The sequence below is a fragment of the Gorilla gorilla genome, chromosome 20 (genome assembly GCF_029281585.2).
Source record: "Gorilla gorilla gorilla isolate KB3781 chromosome 20, NHGRI_mGorGor1-v2.1_pri, whole genome shotgun sequence".
NCBI lineage: Eukaryota > Metazoa > Chordata > Mammalia > Primates > Hominidae > Gorilla > Gorilla gorilla.
The window spans coordinates 10,278,800-10,295,594 of record NC_073244.2 but is presented as its reverse complement, the minus strand read 5'-3'; the positions used below and the strand labels follow the sequence as shown (position 1 = coordinate 10,295,594).

The 16,795-nt window shown below is 59.5% G+C and overlaps 1 protein-coding gene across 1 annotated transcript; it reads left to right on the top strand.

The window, feature by feature from the left end:
• The first annotated feature begins 325 nt into the window (after positions 1-325).
• Positions 326-15,068, top strand: PLIN4 (perilipin 4). Its single transcript, XM_055371328.2, has 9 exons — positions 326-436; positions 533-600; positions 1,124-1,268; positions 2,124-2,185; positions 5,102-6,952; positions 7,232-8,552; positions 10,074-10,261; positions 14,080-14,166; positions 14,242-15,068. The coding sequence occupies exons 2-9, from the start codon at positions 550-552 to the stop codon at positions 14,572-14,574; spliced, it is 4,038 nt and encodes a 1,345-aa protein (XP_055227303.1). The 5' UTR covers positions 326-436; positions 533-549; the 3' UTR covers positions 14,575-15,068.
• The last annotated feature ends 1,727 nt before the right edge of the window (positions 15,069-16,795 follow it).

Sequence of the window (16,795 nt, the reverse complement as noted above, 5' to 3'; positions counted from 1 at the left end):
TGCGGAGTACGAGAGAGAAAACTGAGGCAAAAAGATGGTAACCGGCCAAGGCATCCTGGTGCAGCAGGGATTTGAACTACACCCACCTCGTGGATGGAACTGGAGGCTCAGGGGCCCAGGAGGGGAGCCCAGCTGGCCTGTGAGCCACTCAGCCTGATGCAAGCTGTGGGCAGGGAACAGGGGAAAGGTGCTGGGCCCGGGCCCACGCTGGGCTGGGCAGGTGGCCACATGACCGTCCAGGCCACCTCCCCCGGGCCCATTGGCCGCCTGCCCCTGCTGGCTGGGCCTGCGCCTGCCCCGGACCCTATAAGGCCAGGGAGCTGAGGGTAGAGCCAGCTGCCAGCCGGGCCGGTCCGTCCTCCAGGGGACCCCGCGCAGTCCAGGTGAGCGGGGCCGCGTCTGCTTCGGTGACACCAGGGTGAGGCTAGGCCTGCAGGTGGGTGTCGGGGCTGCTCAGGCTTTCAGTGGGGAGTGGGTGTGGGATGGCAGGCTAGGGAACCCCCATTCACGCACCTTCTCTGCCCCTTTCCAGCTTCTCACGTTCTCACTATGTCTGCTCCAGACGAAGGGAGACGGGATCCCCCCAAACCGAAGGGCAAGGTAAAGAGAGGAAATGGGGCAGATTCTTGCTGGGGCCTGGAGATGCCCCAGAGCCGGGGAAGGTGACCTCCACCGTCCTGGGGTCTCGAACCTGGAGAGGTGCTTCCCTGGTGGGCTGGCGGGGGCGGTCTGGGAGCCATGACGCCAATCCCTTCTTTTCTGACCCAAGCTGGAGGTGGGGGACCCACGCAGACCTCAACACCTTCCCCAGCAAGTGACCTTGGGCCGGCCTCAGCTCCGCCCCTCTCTGAGCCTCAGTTTCCCCATCTGTGCAGTGGGGATCCTGGAAGGAAAAGGTCTTTGGAGATCGGGTAGACGATCTTTTCCTCTGTGCGTGGGAGGCAGGCTGAGTCTGCCCATTGCCCAGGTGTGGAAATTGAGGCTGAGTGGCTGAAACACTTTCCTGCGGTCACCCAGGAGCAAGGGGCCGGGGCGGCATTGGGCTGATCAATCGATGCTTCCTCCGACCCGTCCCTGCCGAGGCTTGGCCCGCTCATCCTGCACACCCCCTGCCCCCATGCAGACCCTGGGCAGCTTCTTTGGGTCCCTGCCTGGCTTCAGCTCTGCCCGGAACCTGGTGGGCAACGCACATAGCTCGGCGAGAGCCCGGCCGGCCACTGACCCCACAGGAGCGCCTGCTGCCGAGGCTGCCCAACCACAGGCTCAGGGTGAGTGGCTGGCCCAGCTGGGGGCGTGGGGGGACTCTACACATGGACCTGGGAGAAGGAGCTCCCTGGGCAGGGACTTCCAGCCATTTGGGGTATCCTCCATATTTGTCTGTGTGCTCTCATCAGACACTAGGACATCTTGTGGTGGATGGGGAAACTGAGGCATAAATATGGGGGGTGAGTGGCCGAAGGTGGCTTTCAACCCAGCCTGTCTCCCTGCAATGCCCCCCACTCAGTCCCTCGGCCGTTCCCCCACCCTGCACCCCGTTTCTGATGCACCGTGGCCCAGGCTGGGTCCTCTGCCCATCTGAGCTCATCAGAGTGAGATCCAAACTCCCAGGGAGGAGCAACAGCTCCCCTGGGGTCACACAGCCCAGGGGCTCCCCAGCCTCCTGTGGCTCAGCTTGGGCGATCAGGGATGGTGACAGGGAACCCAGGGTTGGGGCAGCTGCCTGAGCTGGGCCTCCCTCTGGGCCCAGAGCCCCAGGCAGCTGACTTCTGCTCCACATACCTTGGCCTGGCGATAGGCAGCAGGCAGCTGCGGTGGGGGCGGGGCGGGCTGGGCAAGGGGCTGCTCCCCAACCCCAGGCTATATGAACCCCGGGACTCAGGGTGGGTGTCCAGCACCCAGCAGAGGAAGTTCCACAGAGCCCTGCTTCAGGGAACAGCGGCCCTGGGGTTGGGGGGTGACCAGGTCTGGCTGGTAGCCGTGGATGTCACCTCCTGCTGTCCCTGGCGGGGTAGCTGAAACATTCCTGACCTTTCAGGCCGTGCCTGGCTATTGCGCAATGGGCAGCCGGGTAGATGGTTCTAACTGCATCCCTCACCCTCCCTGACCGGCCCCTGTCCCCACAGTGGCTGCCCACCCAGAGCAGACGGCCCCATGGACGGAGAAGGAGCTGCAACCTTCGGAAAAGGTGAGAGGATATGCAGGGCAGGGTCTGATGTGGCAGGAGCCCTGGGGGTGCCCCCTCCTGGGACATTTCAGTTCCTCCTATCTGGGGGGCTGCTGTGGGCCTGAGGGAAGGCAGACAGCCTGGGGATCCCAGGCGGAGCTTCCCCTCTGAGCCTCTATTTCCACATCTGTGAAATCGGTGCAGTGCTACCCCCCTCTAATCACGTAAGGTTCCAGTCTGCACAGGGCTGTGCCTGGCAAGATGAGACCAAAGCGACAGCAGCGTAAGCACTTTATTTCTTCTACTTTTATTTTCTGAGATGCAGTTTCATTGTTTCACCCAGGCTGGAGTGCAGTGGCACAATCTCAGCTCACTGCAACCTCTGCCTCCCAGGTTCAAGCGATTCTCCTGCCTCAACCTCCTGAGTAGCTGGGACTACAAGTGCTCACCGCCATGCCCAGCTAATTTTTGTATTTTTAGTAGAGACGGGGTTTCACCATGTTGGTCAGGCTGGTCTGGAACTCCTGACCTCAGGTGATCCACCCACCTCAGCCTCCCAAAGTGCTGGGATTACAGGCATTAGCCACTGCGCCTGGCAAGAGGATCTGTTTTAATCAGCATTTTCCAGATGAGGATATTAGCTCAGAGAGGGCATGTGGCTTGCCTAAGGCCACACAGCGAGTGTCGGGAGCGGGAGAGAGTAAAAAGCTGAGACTTGAACCTGGGTCTCTCCAAATTCAGGGCCCAAGGTGCCCACCTGAGCCAAAGCTGGGAGATGGGTTCTGAGAATACAATTTCAGGGCTTCTCAACCTCAGTACTGTGGATATTTGGAGTTGGATCATTCTCTGGGGTGGGGCCATCCTGGGCACTGCAGGGTGCCGAGCAGCATCCCTGGTCTCCACCTACTCCATGCCAGGAGCCTCCCCAAGTTGTGACAACTACAGATGTCTCCAGACATCACCCAGTGCCCCCTGGGGGCAGAATCACCCAGTTGAAAACTACTGAATTAAAATAGCACCTTGGCCGGGCACGGTGGTTCATGCCTGTAATCCCAACACTTTGGGAGGCTGAGGCAGGCGGATCAATTGAGCTCAGGAGTTTGAGACCAGCCTGGCCAACATGGTGAAACCTCATCTCTACTAAAAATACAAAAATGAGCTGGGCGTGGTGGTGCACGCCTGTAATCCCAGCTACTCAGGAGGCTGGGGCAGAAAAATTACTGAACCCAGGAGGCAGAGACTGCAGTGAGCCGAGATCTCGCCACTGCACTCCAGCCTGGGTGACAGAGTGAGACTCTGTTTCAAAAAACAAACAAACAAAAAAAACAGCACCTCACAGGTACACCCGAGAGTTAGAACTCCTAGGCCATCATCATCATCATTCATTTTTGTGTTTTTTAATTTTTTTATCTTTTGAGACAGTCTCGCTCTGTCACCCAGGCTGGAGGGCAATGGCACGATCTCGGCTCACTGCAACCTCTGCCTCCTGGGTTCAAGCGATTCTCCTGCCTCAGCCTCCAGAGTAGCTGGGATTACAGGTGCCTGCCACCATGCCTGGCTAATTTTTGTATTTTTAGTAGAAACAGGGTTTCGCCATGTTGATCAGGCTGGTCTCGAACTCTTGACTTCAGGTGATACACCTGCCTTGGCCTCCCAAAGTGCTGGCATTACAGGCGTGAGCCACCGTGCCCGGCCTGTTTTTATTTTTTTAAAGATGGGGTCTCACCGTTGCCCAGGCTGCTCTTAAACTCGTGGGCTCAAGCAATCCTCCCGCCTTAGCCACCCATAGTGCTGGGATTACAGGCATGAGCCACTGTGCCCAGCCTGAATATATATATATATAATAATAATAATAATTATAATTATTATTATTATCATTATCATTATTATTTGAGACGGAGTCTCGCTCTTTCACCCAGGCTGGAGTGCAGTGGCGCAATCTCGGCTCACTGCAAGCTCCGCCTTCCCGGGTTCATGCCATTCTCCTGCCTCAGCCTCCCGAGTAGCTGGGACTACAGGCGCCCACCACCACACCCGGCTAATTTTTTGTATTTTTTAGTAGAGACGGGGTTTCACTGTGTTAGCCAGGATGGTCTCAATCTCCTGACCTCGTGATCTGCCCGCCTCGGCCTCCCAAAGTGCTGGGATTACAGGCGTATATTATTTTTTTGAGACAGAATCTCATGCTGTTGCCCAGGCTGGAGTACAGTGGTACAATCATATCTCACTACTGCCTCAACCTCCTGGGCTCAAGCAATCCTCCCACCTCAGCCTCCCAAATAGCTGGGACTACAGGTGTGCCCCCCGCCCAGCCAGTTGTGCCCCCCGCCCAGCCAGTTGTTAAAATTTTGTAGAGACTGGGTCTTGTTTGGTTGCCCAGGTTGATCTTAAACTCCTGGGCTCAAGTGATCCTCCCACCTTGGCCTCCCAACATGCTAGGATTGCAGGCATCAGCCATCACACCCAGCCTGGATATAATGATTTTAATAAGCAATTTAGTCTCCCTGGTGTCCCTAGGACACCAGGCTCAACATTTGCCATGAATGGAGAATAAGCAAGAGGAACAGAAATGTAACTGTAGGACCTGCGCTGAGTCCAGGCCTGGGGACCTTGGCTGAGTCCAAGCCTGGGACGTGCTGTCGTGGACGAGGCCTGCCTGCAGCCGGGAAAGGGGGTGCCTGAGAAAGGAAGAGGCTCCTGCTGTGAGCTCATGAGGGCTTCATCCCGGAGAGCCAGGGTGCCACGCCACAGCCCGATGCATGTCTGGCTGACCGGGGTCGGGGTGAGGAGGAAGCAGCTTGCTTTTTGAGGAGGTGGGGCCTCTGGGTGCCTGCAGTTCCTTGCCCCAAAGCACACTAAGGGGCTGGGCTGGCACACATCGGGGTGGAGTACGCCTCTCAGTCCTTCTCTTGATCCACCCGTGTCCTTTCTCAGCAGATGGTGTCCGGGGCCAAAGACCTGGTGTGTTCCAAGATGTCCAGGGCCAAGGATGCCGTGTCCTCCGGGGTGGCCAGCGTGGTGGACGCGGCTAAGGGAGTGGTCCAGGGAGGCCTGGACACCACTCGGTCTGCACTCACGGGCACCAAGGAGGCGGTGTCCAGCGGGGTCACAGGGGCCATGGACATGGCTAAGGGGGCCGTCCAAGGGGGTCTGGACACCTCGAAGGCTGTCCTCACCGGCACCAAGGACACGGTGTCCACTGGGCTCACAGGGGCAGTGAATGTGGCCAAAGGGACCGTACAGGCCGGTGTGGACACCACCAAGACTGTGCTGACCGGCACCAAAGACACAGTGACTACTGGGGTCATGGGGGCAGTGAACTTGGCCAAAGGGACTGTCCAGACTGGCGTGGAAACCTCCAAGGCTGTGCTGACCGGCACCAAAGATGCTGTGTCCACTGGGCTCACAGGGGCAGTGAATGTGGCCAGAGGGAGCATTCAGACCGGTGTGGACACCAGTAAGACTGTCCTAACAGGTACCAAGGACACCGTCTGTAGTGGGGTGACCGGTGCCATGAATGTGGCCAAAGGAACCATCCAGACTGGCATGGACACCAGTAAGACTGTCCTAACAGGTACCAAGGACACCGTCTGTAGTGGGGTGACTGGTGCCATGAATGTGGCCAAAGGAACCATCCAGACCGGCGTGGACACCACCAAGACTGTCCTAACTGGCACCAAGGACACTGTCTGCAGTGGGGTGACTGGTGCCGTGAACTTGGCCAAAGGGGCCATCCAGGGGGGCCTGGATACCACCAAGTCTGTGGTCATGGGTACGAAAGACACGGTGTCCACTGGGCTCACAGGGGCAGCGAATGTGGCCAAGGGGGCCGTGCAAACTGGGCTGAACACAACCCAAAATATCGCAATAGGTACAAAGGACACCGTCTGCAGTGGGGTGACTGGTGCCATGAACTTGGCCAGAGGAACCATCCAGACAGGCGTGGATACCACCAAGACTGTTCTAACCGGTACCAAGGACACTGTCTGCAGTGGGGTCACCGGTGCTGCAAATGTGGCCAAAGGGGCCGTCCAGGGGGGCCTGGACACTACAAAGTCTGTCCTGACTGGCACTAAAGATGCTGTGTCCACTGGGCTCAAAGGGGCTGTGAACGTGGCCAAAGGGACCATCCAGACCGGCATGGACACCACCAAGACTGTCCTAACCGGCACCAAGGACACCGTCTGCAGTGGGGTGACCAGTGCCGTGAACGTGGCCAAAGGGGCCGCCCAGGGGGGCCTGGACACCACCAAGTCTGTGGTCATAGGTACAAAAGACATGGTGTCCACTGGGCTCACGGGGGCAGCGAATGTGGCCAAGGGGGCCGTCCAGACAGGTGTAGACACAGCCAAGACCGTGCTGACCGGCACCAAGGACACAGTGACTACTGGGCTCGTGGGGGCAGTGAATGTTGCCAAAGGGACCGTCCAGACAGGCATGGACACCACCAAGACTGTCCTAACCAGTACCAAGGACACCGTCTGCAGTGGGGTCACCAGTGCCATGAACGTGGCCAAGGGGGCTGTGCAAACTGGGCTGAAAACGACCCAAAATATCGCGACAGGTACAAAGAACACCTTTGGCAGTGGGGTGACCGGTGCTGTGAATGTGGCCAAAGGGGCCGCCCAGACAGGTGTAGACACAGCCAAGACCGTGCTGACCGGCACCAAGGACACAGTCACTACTGGGCTCAAGGGGGCAGTGAATGTCGCCAAAGGGACCGTCCAGACTGGTGTGGACACCACCAAGACTGTCCTAACCGGTACCAAGGACACCGTCTGCAGTGGGGTGACCAGTGCTGCAAATGTGGCCAAAGGGGCCGTCCAAGGGGGCCTGGACACTACAAAGTCTGTCCTGACTGGCACTAAAGATGCTGTGTCCACTGGGCTCACAGGGGCTGTGAAGTTGGCCAAAGGGACTGTCCAGACCAGCATGGACACCACCAAGACCGTGCTGACCGGTACCAAGGACACTGTCTGCAGTGGGGTCACCGGTGCCGTGAACGTGGCCAAGGGGGCTGTGCAAACTGGGCTGAAAACGACCCAAAATATCGCAACAGGTACAAAGAACACCCTTGGCAGTGGGGTGACCGGTGCTGCGAATGTGGCCAAAGGGGCCGTCCAGGGGGGCCTGGACACTACAAAGTCTGTCCTGACTGGCACTAAAGATGCTGTGTCCACTGGGCTCACAGGGGCTGTGAACTTGGCCAAAGGGACTGTCCAGACCGGTATGGACACCACCAAGACTGTGTTAACTGGTACCAAGGACACTGTGTGCAGTGGGGTGACCGGTGCTGTGAACGTGGCCAAGGGAGCCGTCCAGACGGGTGTAGACACGGCCAAGACCGTGCTGACCGGCACCAAGGACACAGTCACTACTGGGCTTATGGGGGCAGTGAATGTCGCCAAAGGGACCGTCCAGACCGGTGTGGACACCACCAAGACTGTCCTAACCGGTACCAAGGACACTGTCTGCAGCGGGGTGACCGGTGCCGCAAACGTGGCCAAAGGGGCCGTCCAGGGGGGCCTGGACACTACAAAGTCTGTCCTGACTGGCACTAAAGACACCGTATCCACTGGGCTCAAAGGGGCTGTGAACTTGGCCAAAGGGACTGTCCAGACCGGCGTGGACACCACCAAGACTGTCCTAACCGGTACCAAGGACACCGTCTGCAGTGGAGTCACTGGTGCCGTGAATGTGGCCAAAGGGACCGTCCAGACAGGTGTGGACACAGCCAAGACGGTGCTGAGTGGCACTAAGGATGCAGTGACTAATGGAGTCATGGGGGCAGTGAATGTGGCCAAAGGAACCGTGCAGACCAGCGTGGACACCTCCAAGGCTGTGCTTACGGGTACCAAGGACACTGTCTGCAGTGGGGTTACCGGTGCCATGAGCATGGCCAAAGGGGCCGTCCAGGAGGGCCTGGACACCACCGAGACAGTGCTGACCGGAACCAAAGACGCAGTGTCCGCTGGGCTCATGGGGTCAGGGAACGTGGCGACAGGGGCCACCCACACTGGCCTCAGCACCTTCCAGAACTGGTTACCTAGTACCCCTGCCACCTCCTGGGGTGGACTCACCAGTTCCAGGACCAAAGACAATGGTGGGGAGCAGACTGCCCTGAGCCCCCAAGAGGCCCCGTTCTCTGGCGTCTCCACGCCCCTGGATGTGCTCAGGGTAGGCCCGGAGCCTGCCTGGGAAGCCGCAGCCACTACCAAGGGCCTTGCGACTGATGTGGCGACGTTCACCCAAGGGGCCACCCCAGGCAGGGAGGACATGGGGCTTTTGGCCACCACACACGGCCCCGAAGAAGCCCCACGCCGCTTGCTGCGGAATGAGTTGGAGAGGCTGGGGGACATCTTCCACCCCATGAATGCGGAGGAGCAAGGTGAGGGGACGCCTGGGTTCATGGGTCCCTGAGGCAGGCACAGCTGCTAGCAGGCTCTTGACTGTTTTTTTGTTTTGTTTTGTTTTTTTTGAGACAGAGTCTTGCTCTGTCGCCCAGGCTGGAGTGCAGTGGCGTGATCTCGGCTCACTGCAAGCTCCGCCTCCCGGGTTCACGCCATCCTCCTGCCTCAGCCTCCCAAACAGCTGGGACTACAGGCACCTGCCACCACGCCCGGCTAATTTTTTGTATTTTTAGTAGAGACGGGGTTTCACCGTGTTAGCCAGGATGGTCTCGATCTCTTGACCTCGTGATCCACCCGCCTCAGCTTCCCAACTGCTGAGATTGCAGGCGTGAGCCACCGCGCCCAGCTGGGCCCTTGACTTTTTTTTAAAAAAATGTTATTTATTTGGTTTGTTTCAGATGGGGGTCTCCCTATGTTGCCCAGGCTGGTCTCAAGCTCGTGGGCTCAAACAATCCTCCTGCCTCAGCCTCCCAAAGTGTTGGGATTACACGTGAGAGCACCCGGCCCTTTTTCATTTTTTTAGAGACAAGGTCTTGCTCTGTCACCCACACTGGAGTGCAGTGGTGCGTTCACAGCTCACTACAGCCTCAATCTCTCAGGCTCAAGTGACCCTCCTGCTCCAGCCTGTCAAGTAGCTAGGACCACCATGCCTGGCTATGTATTTTTTTTGCATGTTTTTTGTCTCTCTATGTTGCCCAGGCTGGTCTCAAACTCCTGGATTCAAGTGATCCTCCAGCCTCAGCCTCCCAAAGTGCTGGGATTACAGGCATGAGCCACCATACCCGGCTTCATTTGACTTTTATTTTTACTTATTTATTTTTGAGGCAGAGTCTCACTCTTGTCGCCCAGGCTGGAGTCCAGTGGCAGTGTCAGCACACTGCAACCTCCGCACTTCCTGGGTTCAAGCGATTCTCCTGCTCAGCCTCCCGAGTAGCTGCGATTATAGGCGCCCGCCACCACACCCGGCTAATTATTATTATTATTTTGTATTTTTAGTAGAGATAAGGTTTCACCATGTTGGCCAGGCTGGTCTCGAGCTCCTGATCCCAGGTGATCCACCCGCCTTGGCCTCCCAATGTGCTGTGATTACGGGCGTGAGCCACCGCGCCTGGCCTCACTTAACTTTTTTTTTTTTTTTTTGAGACGGAGTCTCACACTCTTACCCAGGCTGGAGTGCAGTGGCGCCATCTCAGCTCACTGCAAGCTCCGCCTCCCGGGTTCACGCCACTCTCCTGCCTCAGCCTCCTGAGTATCTGGGACTACAGGCGCCCGCCACCATGCCCGGCTAATTTTTTGTATTTTTAGTAGAGACGGGGTTTCACCGTGTTAGCCAGGATGGTCTCGATCTCCTGACCTCGTGATCCCCCCGCCTCGGCCTCCCAAAGTGCTGGGATTACAGGCGTGAGCCACCGTGCCCGGCCCTCACTTGACTTTTATAAAGCCCAAGCCCTGACGCCCTGAGGGGCTTCCGGGACTGAGCAGTGCACCTTCCTTTCCAGCTCAGCTGGCTGCCTCCCAGCCCGGGCCAAAGGTGCTGTCGGCGGAACAGGGGAGCTACTTCGTTCGTTTAGGTGACCTGGGTCCCAGCTTCCGCCAGCGGGCATTTGAACACTCGGTGAGCCACCTGCAGCATGGCCAATTCCAAGCCAGGGACACTCTGGCCCAGCTCCAGGACTGCTTCAGGCTGGTAAGAGCTTCCCCCTGCTGCTGCCCCGTCCCCAGGGCACTTCTTAGAACCCCTGCCCAGGACTCACCCAGCTGCAGATACTGACTGAGCGCCTAGGAGATGATGCTGTCAGCGTCACCAATGGTCATGGGTCTGTACTCACGGGGCTTGCCTCCTGGCAAGGGGGACGGAGCTAGATCAGATCCTTAAAGACAGCGGGTAGGCCGGGTGTGGTGGCTCACGCCTGTAACCCCAGCAATTTGGGAGGCCGAGGCGGGTGGATCACTTGAGGTCAGGAGTTTGAGACCAGCCTGACCAACACAGAGAAACCCCGTCTCTACTAAAAATACAAAAATTGGCTGGGAGTGGTGGCAGGCACCTGTAATCCCAGCTACCTGGGAGGCTGAGGCAGGAGAATCCGGGAGGCGAGGTTGAACCCAGCAGGCGGAGGTTGCAGTGAGCCAAGATGGTGCCACCGCACTCCAGCCTGGGTGACAGAGCAAGACTCTGTCTTAAAAAAATAAAGACGGTGGGGACACAAAGACAGCAAAACAATCTGTGTGCAGAGGGGGATGTGGGCTGGGCAGGAAGGCCGTCCCTCTGGGCCCCGTCCTGACCGATGGGGAGACAGCTGTGCAAAGCCCCCAAAAGCAGGAACAGGACAGCAAGCTACCGGGGAGCAAGCTGGGTGTGTTCAGGGAATGAAAAGGCGGTGCTGTGGCTGGGGAAAGTGAAGCCAGGATGGGATCCAGGGAGCCCGCAGGGCCTGGGGCTGCAACGCACGCAAAAGGACCCAATGCAACATGACTCGGATGCATCCAGGGGTCACGCACCCTGGCCAGAGTCGTCCACCCCTCCCACTGGCCCCACTCTCTTCCTCTGGCCTAGGTTCTCCCCTTTGGCAATGTGGACGTTGGGGCCAGATCATGCTCTGGGGTGGGATCATCCTGGTCCCTGCAGGGAGCTGAGCAGCGTCCCTGGCCTCCAGTCTCCCTGTCCCCAGTCCTGAGGGCCAACATTTTCTCTATAAGCTGTTGTGCATCCCAGGAGGCAGAAATCTCACAGGACTGCTCTAGGGTTTTGTGTTTTTGAGACAGTGAGACAGGGTCTTGCTCTGCCACCCAGGCTGGATTACAGTGGCTTGATCATGGCCCACTGCAGCTTCAACCTACTGGGGTCAAGAGATCCTCCCACCTCAGCCTCCCAAGCAGCTGGACAACTGGCATGCACCACCACGCCCAGCTAGTATTTGTTGTTGTTGTATTTTTAGTACAGATTAGATTTTGCTATGTTGCCCAGGCTGGTCTTAAACTCCTGGGTTCAAGTGATCCTCCTGCCTCAGCCTCTGCGTGCACACTACCAAACCTGGTTAAATTTTTTGTAGAGATGGGGCCTCCCTATGTAGCCCAGGCTGGTCTTGAGCTTCTGCGCTCCAGCGATCCTCTTGCCTTGGCCTCCCAAAGTGTTGGGATGACAGGCGTGAGCCACCGTGCTCAGCAGTCACAGGTTTTACATGTTGGTGGACAGCAGTCCCACCCCGGCGGGCCGTGAGAAACCTCGAGATGCCGCCCTCGGTCAGGATTCCTGGCATGCAGCCCAGGCCACTGTGTTTTCAATCAACATCCGGGGTCTGTGACAAGCCGCAGTTTGAGGGTCTAACCCAGGGTTCTCAGTGTGGATGACCTGCCTCCAGGGGACACTAGTCCATGTCTGGGGACATCTGTGGTTGTCACAACTGGGGTAAGCCCCTGGTGGAGAATAGGGACGCTGCTCAGCACCCTGCAGTGCCCAGAGTGGCCCCACCCCAGAGAACCATCCGGCCCCCATGTCCACAGTGCCAAGGGCAAGTCTGTCCTAGGGACCCTCAGGACACCTCACGTCACTGTGGACACCCCCAGGTGCACAGTCGCTGCCGTGCCTCTGGCACGCGGTACAATGGCGCAGTTGGAAGGCTTTCCTGTAAACGCCATGGAGGAATGAAGGAATGGGCCCACCCTCGCGGCACGCTGCAAGCGGCTGATCACAAAGCATTTTCCCACCTTTGAATCCTCACAGCAAAGTAGCCTGGGCCAGAACTCAGCCCAGGCACTCTTCAGAAGGGGAGAAGGAGGCCACAGGAAGAGAAGAGCTTTGCTCAGGGCCACACGCGAAGGATGCTGGGCTGGGAAATGGGATGTGGTGTGTGACTCATCATGTCTCACTTGTTCCTTTAAGTGCTACTGAAGACCCTGGATATCCAGGCCTGCCCTCGGGGGGTGGGGGGGCACCATCGTTGGGGAAGACAATTCACAGATGAATATATAGGGCGTCACGTTGGATGATGCTTAGAAAATGGAACATGTACCAGGATAAGGAAGTGGCTGTGCTGGGGCTGGTCACCCTGAAGAGGGGACACTTGAAGTCAGGTCTAAATGACAGAGAGGGAGTGCGTCAGAATGGGCAGGAGTGTGATCTGAGCAGAGGGCACGGCCTGTGCAAAGGCCCTGGGGCAGGACTGTCCCAGCACGTTGGAGGAACAGGAAGGAGGCCTGGGAGGCTGGAGCCGAGTGAGGAGGGGACGGGGCAGGTTGGGCTGGACCTGGGCTTCGACCCCAAGGGAGTTGGGAGCCCTGGAGGGCTCTGGGCAGAGGAGCGGCCTGATCCAAGGTGGGTTTCATTTAAAAGAATCGCTCTGATGGGGGAGGTCAGGCCACCGGGCGGGGGCGAGGGCCAGAGGCGGAGACAGTGGGACGTAAACCCAGGCAAGTGCTGCCGGGCCTCAGGAGTCACGCTGTGGTGGTGAGAAGTAGCTGGGCTCTGGGTGTTTCCAAGTCAGAGCTGCCCAGGTCTGATGTGGGAGGTGAGAGAAGACCCCAAGAGACCCCTGAGGCTTGTAACCTGAGCAGACAAGGAGAGCAGGGGGGCTGAGGGGAGGCCGGGCAGGTTGCAGAGTGGATATTAGGAGCCTGGCCTTGGACAGGGTGAGGGGAGATGCCTGGTGGGCACCGAGGGGACGCATCTGCATATGCAGCTGGCTTCAGGTCTCCAGCACTGGCGCGGTGAGGGCTGGGAGGGCGACAGCAGTCTGGAGTCGATATTTTGACGGCGTGCCGCATCCCTACCAGCCATTGAGATGACGAGGAAGACGGGGCCCTGTGGACAGGGTGGGGCGTGGGTGCCACGTGCTGGGGACACCAACGAGGACAGAGTCCTGAGTGTTCCCCCGCCAGGGGCGGATAAACACCAAGTCAATGAACACCAAAGCCGCACGCTGTGCTCCCGAGGAGAGGGGCAGATGTGACGGGAGGGACTGGGGCTGCCACACCATGGGCCGGGAAGGTCTCACCAAGGGTCACCTGGAGCTGAGGCTGAACGCGGGCCTTGTGAAGGGCCCGGGGAAGCAGGCTCCAGGCTGAGTGGGCAGTGTGTGCAAAGGCCCTGGGGCAGAAGCCTGCTGGAGTGGCCGGAGGGCAGAATGGAGCCAGTGTGGCCTCAGTGGAGACAGTAGTGGGGTGCCATGGGAGATGAGGCCAGAGGTGTCCCAGGGGCCAGCCCACCAAGGCCATGGTGAGGAGCTGGGTTTTATCTTAAGGGTACTGGGCAGCCACAGGTTTAGGGGTGAGCAGTGACACGACCCCACAGACACTGTTACGTGCGCTCCCTGATGACCTCATGGGGAAGTCTGAACTATTGCCTCTTTCTGCAAGACAACACGCCCACTGTGGTACAACTGACTTGGAACTCGTGGCCTTTCTCCCTGGACTGTGAATGTGCCCAGGTCCCTGGGGGAGGGGGAGGTGGGGGTTGTGAAAGATCATTTACCAAGAAGCCATCATTTCCCCACTGTACTCTCTCTCCAGATTGAAAAAGCCCAGCAGGCTCCAGAAGGGCAGCCGTGTCTGGACCAGGGCTCAGGTGCCAGTGCGGAGGACGCTGCTGTCCAGGAGGTGGGTCTGGCACAGGGCTAGGGTCCCCCCACCCCGCCCATGGGTCTCCACTCACCTTGCGCCTTCCTCCCACAGGAGCAGGATGCTGGGGTTCTGTCCAGGGTCTGCAGCCTTCTCCGGCAGCTACACACGGCCTACAGTGGCCTGGCCTCCAGCCTCCAGGGCCTGCCCGCCGAGCTCCAGCAGCCGGTGGGGCGGGCGCGGCACAGCCTCTGTGAGCTCTATGGCATCGTGGCCTCGGTCGGCTCTGTAGAGGAGCTGCCCGCAGAGCGGCTGGTGCAGAGCCGCGAGGGTGTGCACCAGGCTTGGCAGGGGTTAGAGCAGCTGCTGGAGGGCCTACAGCACAATCCCCCGCTCAGCTGGCTGGTAGGGCCCTTCGCCTTGCCCCCTGGAGGGCAGCAGCTGTAGGAGCCTGCAGGCCCGGCGCGGGGTCGCCCTGCTCTGTCCAGGGAGGAGCTGCCTCAGAACTTTCTCCCCGCCCCCAAACCTGGATCGGTTCCCTAAAGCCCTAGACCTTTGGGGCTGCAGCTGGCTGAGCGCCGAGGGGCTGCGGAGGCAGTGACCTTCTTAACTGAGCCACCCCACGCCCTGCTCCGGGCCTGCCTGCATCTCCCACCTCCTCCCCAGCGCTGCCTGCCCCTCTCGGAGCCTGGGGTCACTCAGACCACCAGCCAAGAGCCTTCCCTTGAAGTCCCCAAGCAAGCATTGCAATTAGGAAAGAGAAAAAGCAGCGTGCCCAGCCTGGAAGGGCATCCGTTTGCCCCGCTAGCAACCCTTTTATATCTAGCAGGGCTCTTCCAGTCCTGCAGCACGGGCCCCCAGCTATCAGCGGTGCAGGCAGTGCTGTGGCATCCCAGGCTCCGGGCAGCTCCGTTCTCATGCTGAAAGTGGGCCTCCGGCCTTAGCACACCTTGAGGGTCTTAAGAACCACATTCCCTCATAGTAGAAGGTACTAGAGAAAGCGACACTGCCATCATCACCCCAAGGCAGGCTGCTACTGCCTTTGCTGACCCCCGGGGTGGCCTCACGGTGGGGACAAAGCTGCCAGGAGCCACAACAGCCACAGCTGGGGCTTTGCACCAGCCTGGCTTGAGACTGAGCAGTTTGCAGGGGGTGGGGGGGGTGCAAAAAACAAGCAAACAGGCTGCTTCTGCCTCCAGCCGCCCACCACAGGCCTGCCCCGGGCACCTGGGGCTCTGAGGCCCCTGGGGAGGCTGGGCCCAGCGGCTGCCCCTGGAGAACACAGACAAAGGACTTCCCCGCAGGGAAATGTGCCCTATGGAGGGATCAGACAGGTCTGGGAACAGCCACAGAGGCTGCGTGCCTATGACACAGCCCCTCCTCCGCCGCACACTCCCCCTGGGTCCTCAGGCCCACCCAAGCGCCGGGCTGCAGAGGAAGCGGGGCTGGGGAGGCTGCAGGCATCAGAGACACTGGTGGTGGCGGACCCACCCGCCGGGCAAGGCCGCCGGGCCCCGTGCTCTCAGGCTAGCCCAGGTCGTGGAGGCTGGCAGGCTCAGGTCGGGTGTGAGACGTGCCGTGGCTGCGCTCAGTCCAGCGGGGAGGAGCCATTCAGCCCGGCCTACCCAGGAAGCCATATCCCCACTGGCCCGGTAAGAGAACCTTGCTGTCCCCTTTCCATGCTCTCCCCTTTCCATGCTCTCCTAGGACACGAGCCCAGGAACCCCAGACCCAGGGGGAGGAAGGGTGGAGGGGTCCCAGGGGTCACCGTGTGCACCAGGGGCCGTGAGGGGCCGGGGCATTCAGCTCAGCTCTGAACCGGGGAAGCTGGCACGGCAGGGACAGCCTCAGGTGACGGGCCGTGAGAGGGGACGGGTCAGGAGCCTTCCCAAGCCTTCTCCTCAGCCTGACACCCATGGCCATCGGAGGCTACGATGCCAGACACAGCCATTTGCAGAAATCAGGCACAGTGACTGCAGCTCACGTCCAGCCAACCAAGCATGGGGCCGCAGCTCAGGAAGTCCCTTCCCGCCACACCACAGCCTAATTCTTACTGGGACGGAGGCAACTTGGCTACGCTGGGCAGGACGACAAACAAACACGAGACGCCACTGTGGAATGAGCAACTTCGGAGCACGGGGTGACTTGCTTGGGACCATGCCCACGTGACAGCCCCTTATGCAGAGGAGGAAAGAGAAGCCCCGAGTGGGAGGGGAACCTGTCCAAAGTCACACGGTGCGTGGGTGACTGACACAGCTGGGGTGAGTCAAGGCTGGCCCCTGAGGCCCATGCTCCCTGAACGCTGGAGACCACTGTCGGCTAGCAGCGGCCCTCAGGGAAGGCCTGGTCTCCACCCTCCCAGCCTAGCCTCGCAGACCCTCGCCCTCCCCACATCTGACCTGCTCACCTGCCTGGACCCTGGGCTGCCAGATGCAGGAAGCATCAAACCCCTCAGCCTCGTGGGTGCGGGGCAGGGCACAGGCAGCACAGCTTAGATGCCCTGGTTTGTCCCTCTTGTCTCCTGGGAAGAGCTTGCTCCTACCCAGCTCTCCTGCCACTGGCCTTTCAGGGTTGGGTTGGGCTGGGCCCAGAGTGCCTTTTAGTCGCTTCTCACGGTGGCCCGATGGCTCAACCCAGTCCCAGACAGGCCCAGTGACACTGCCGACTG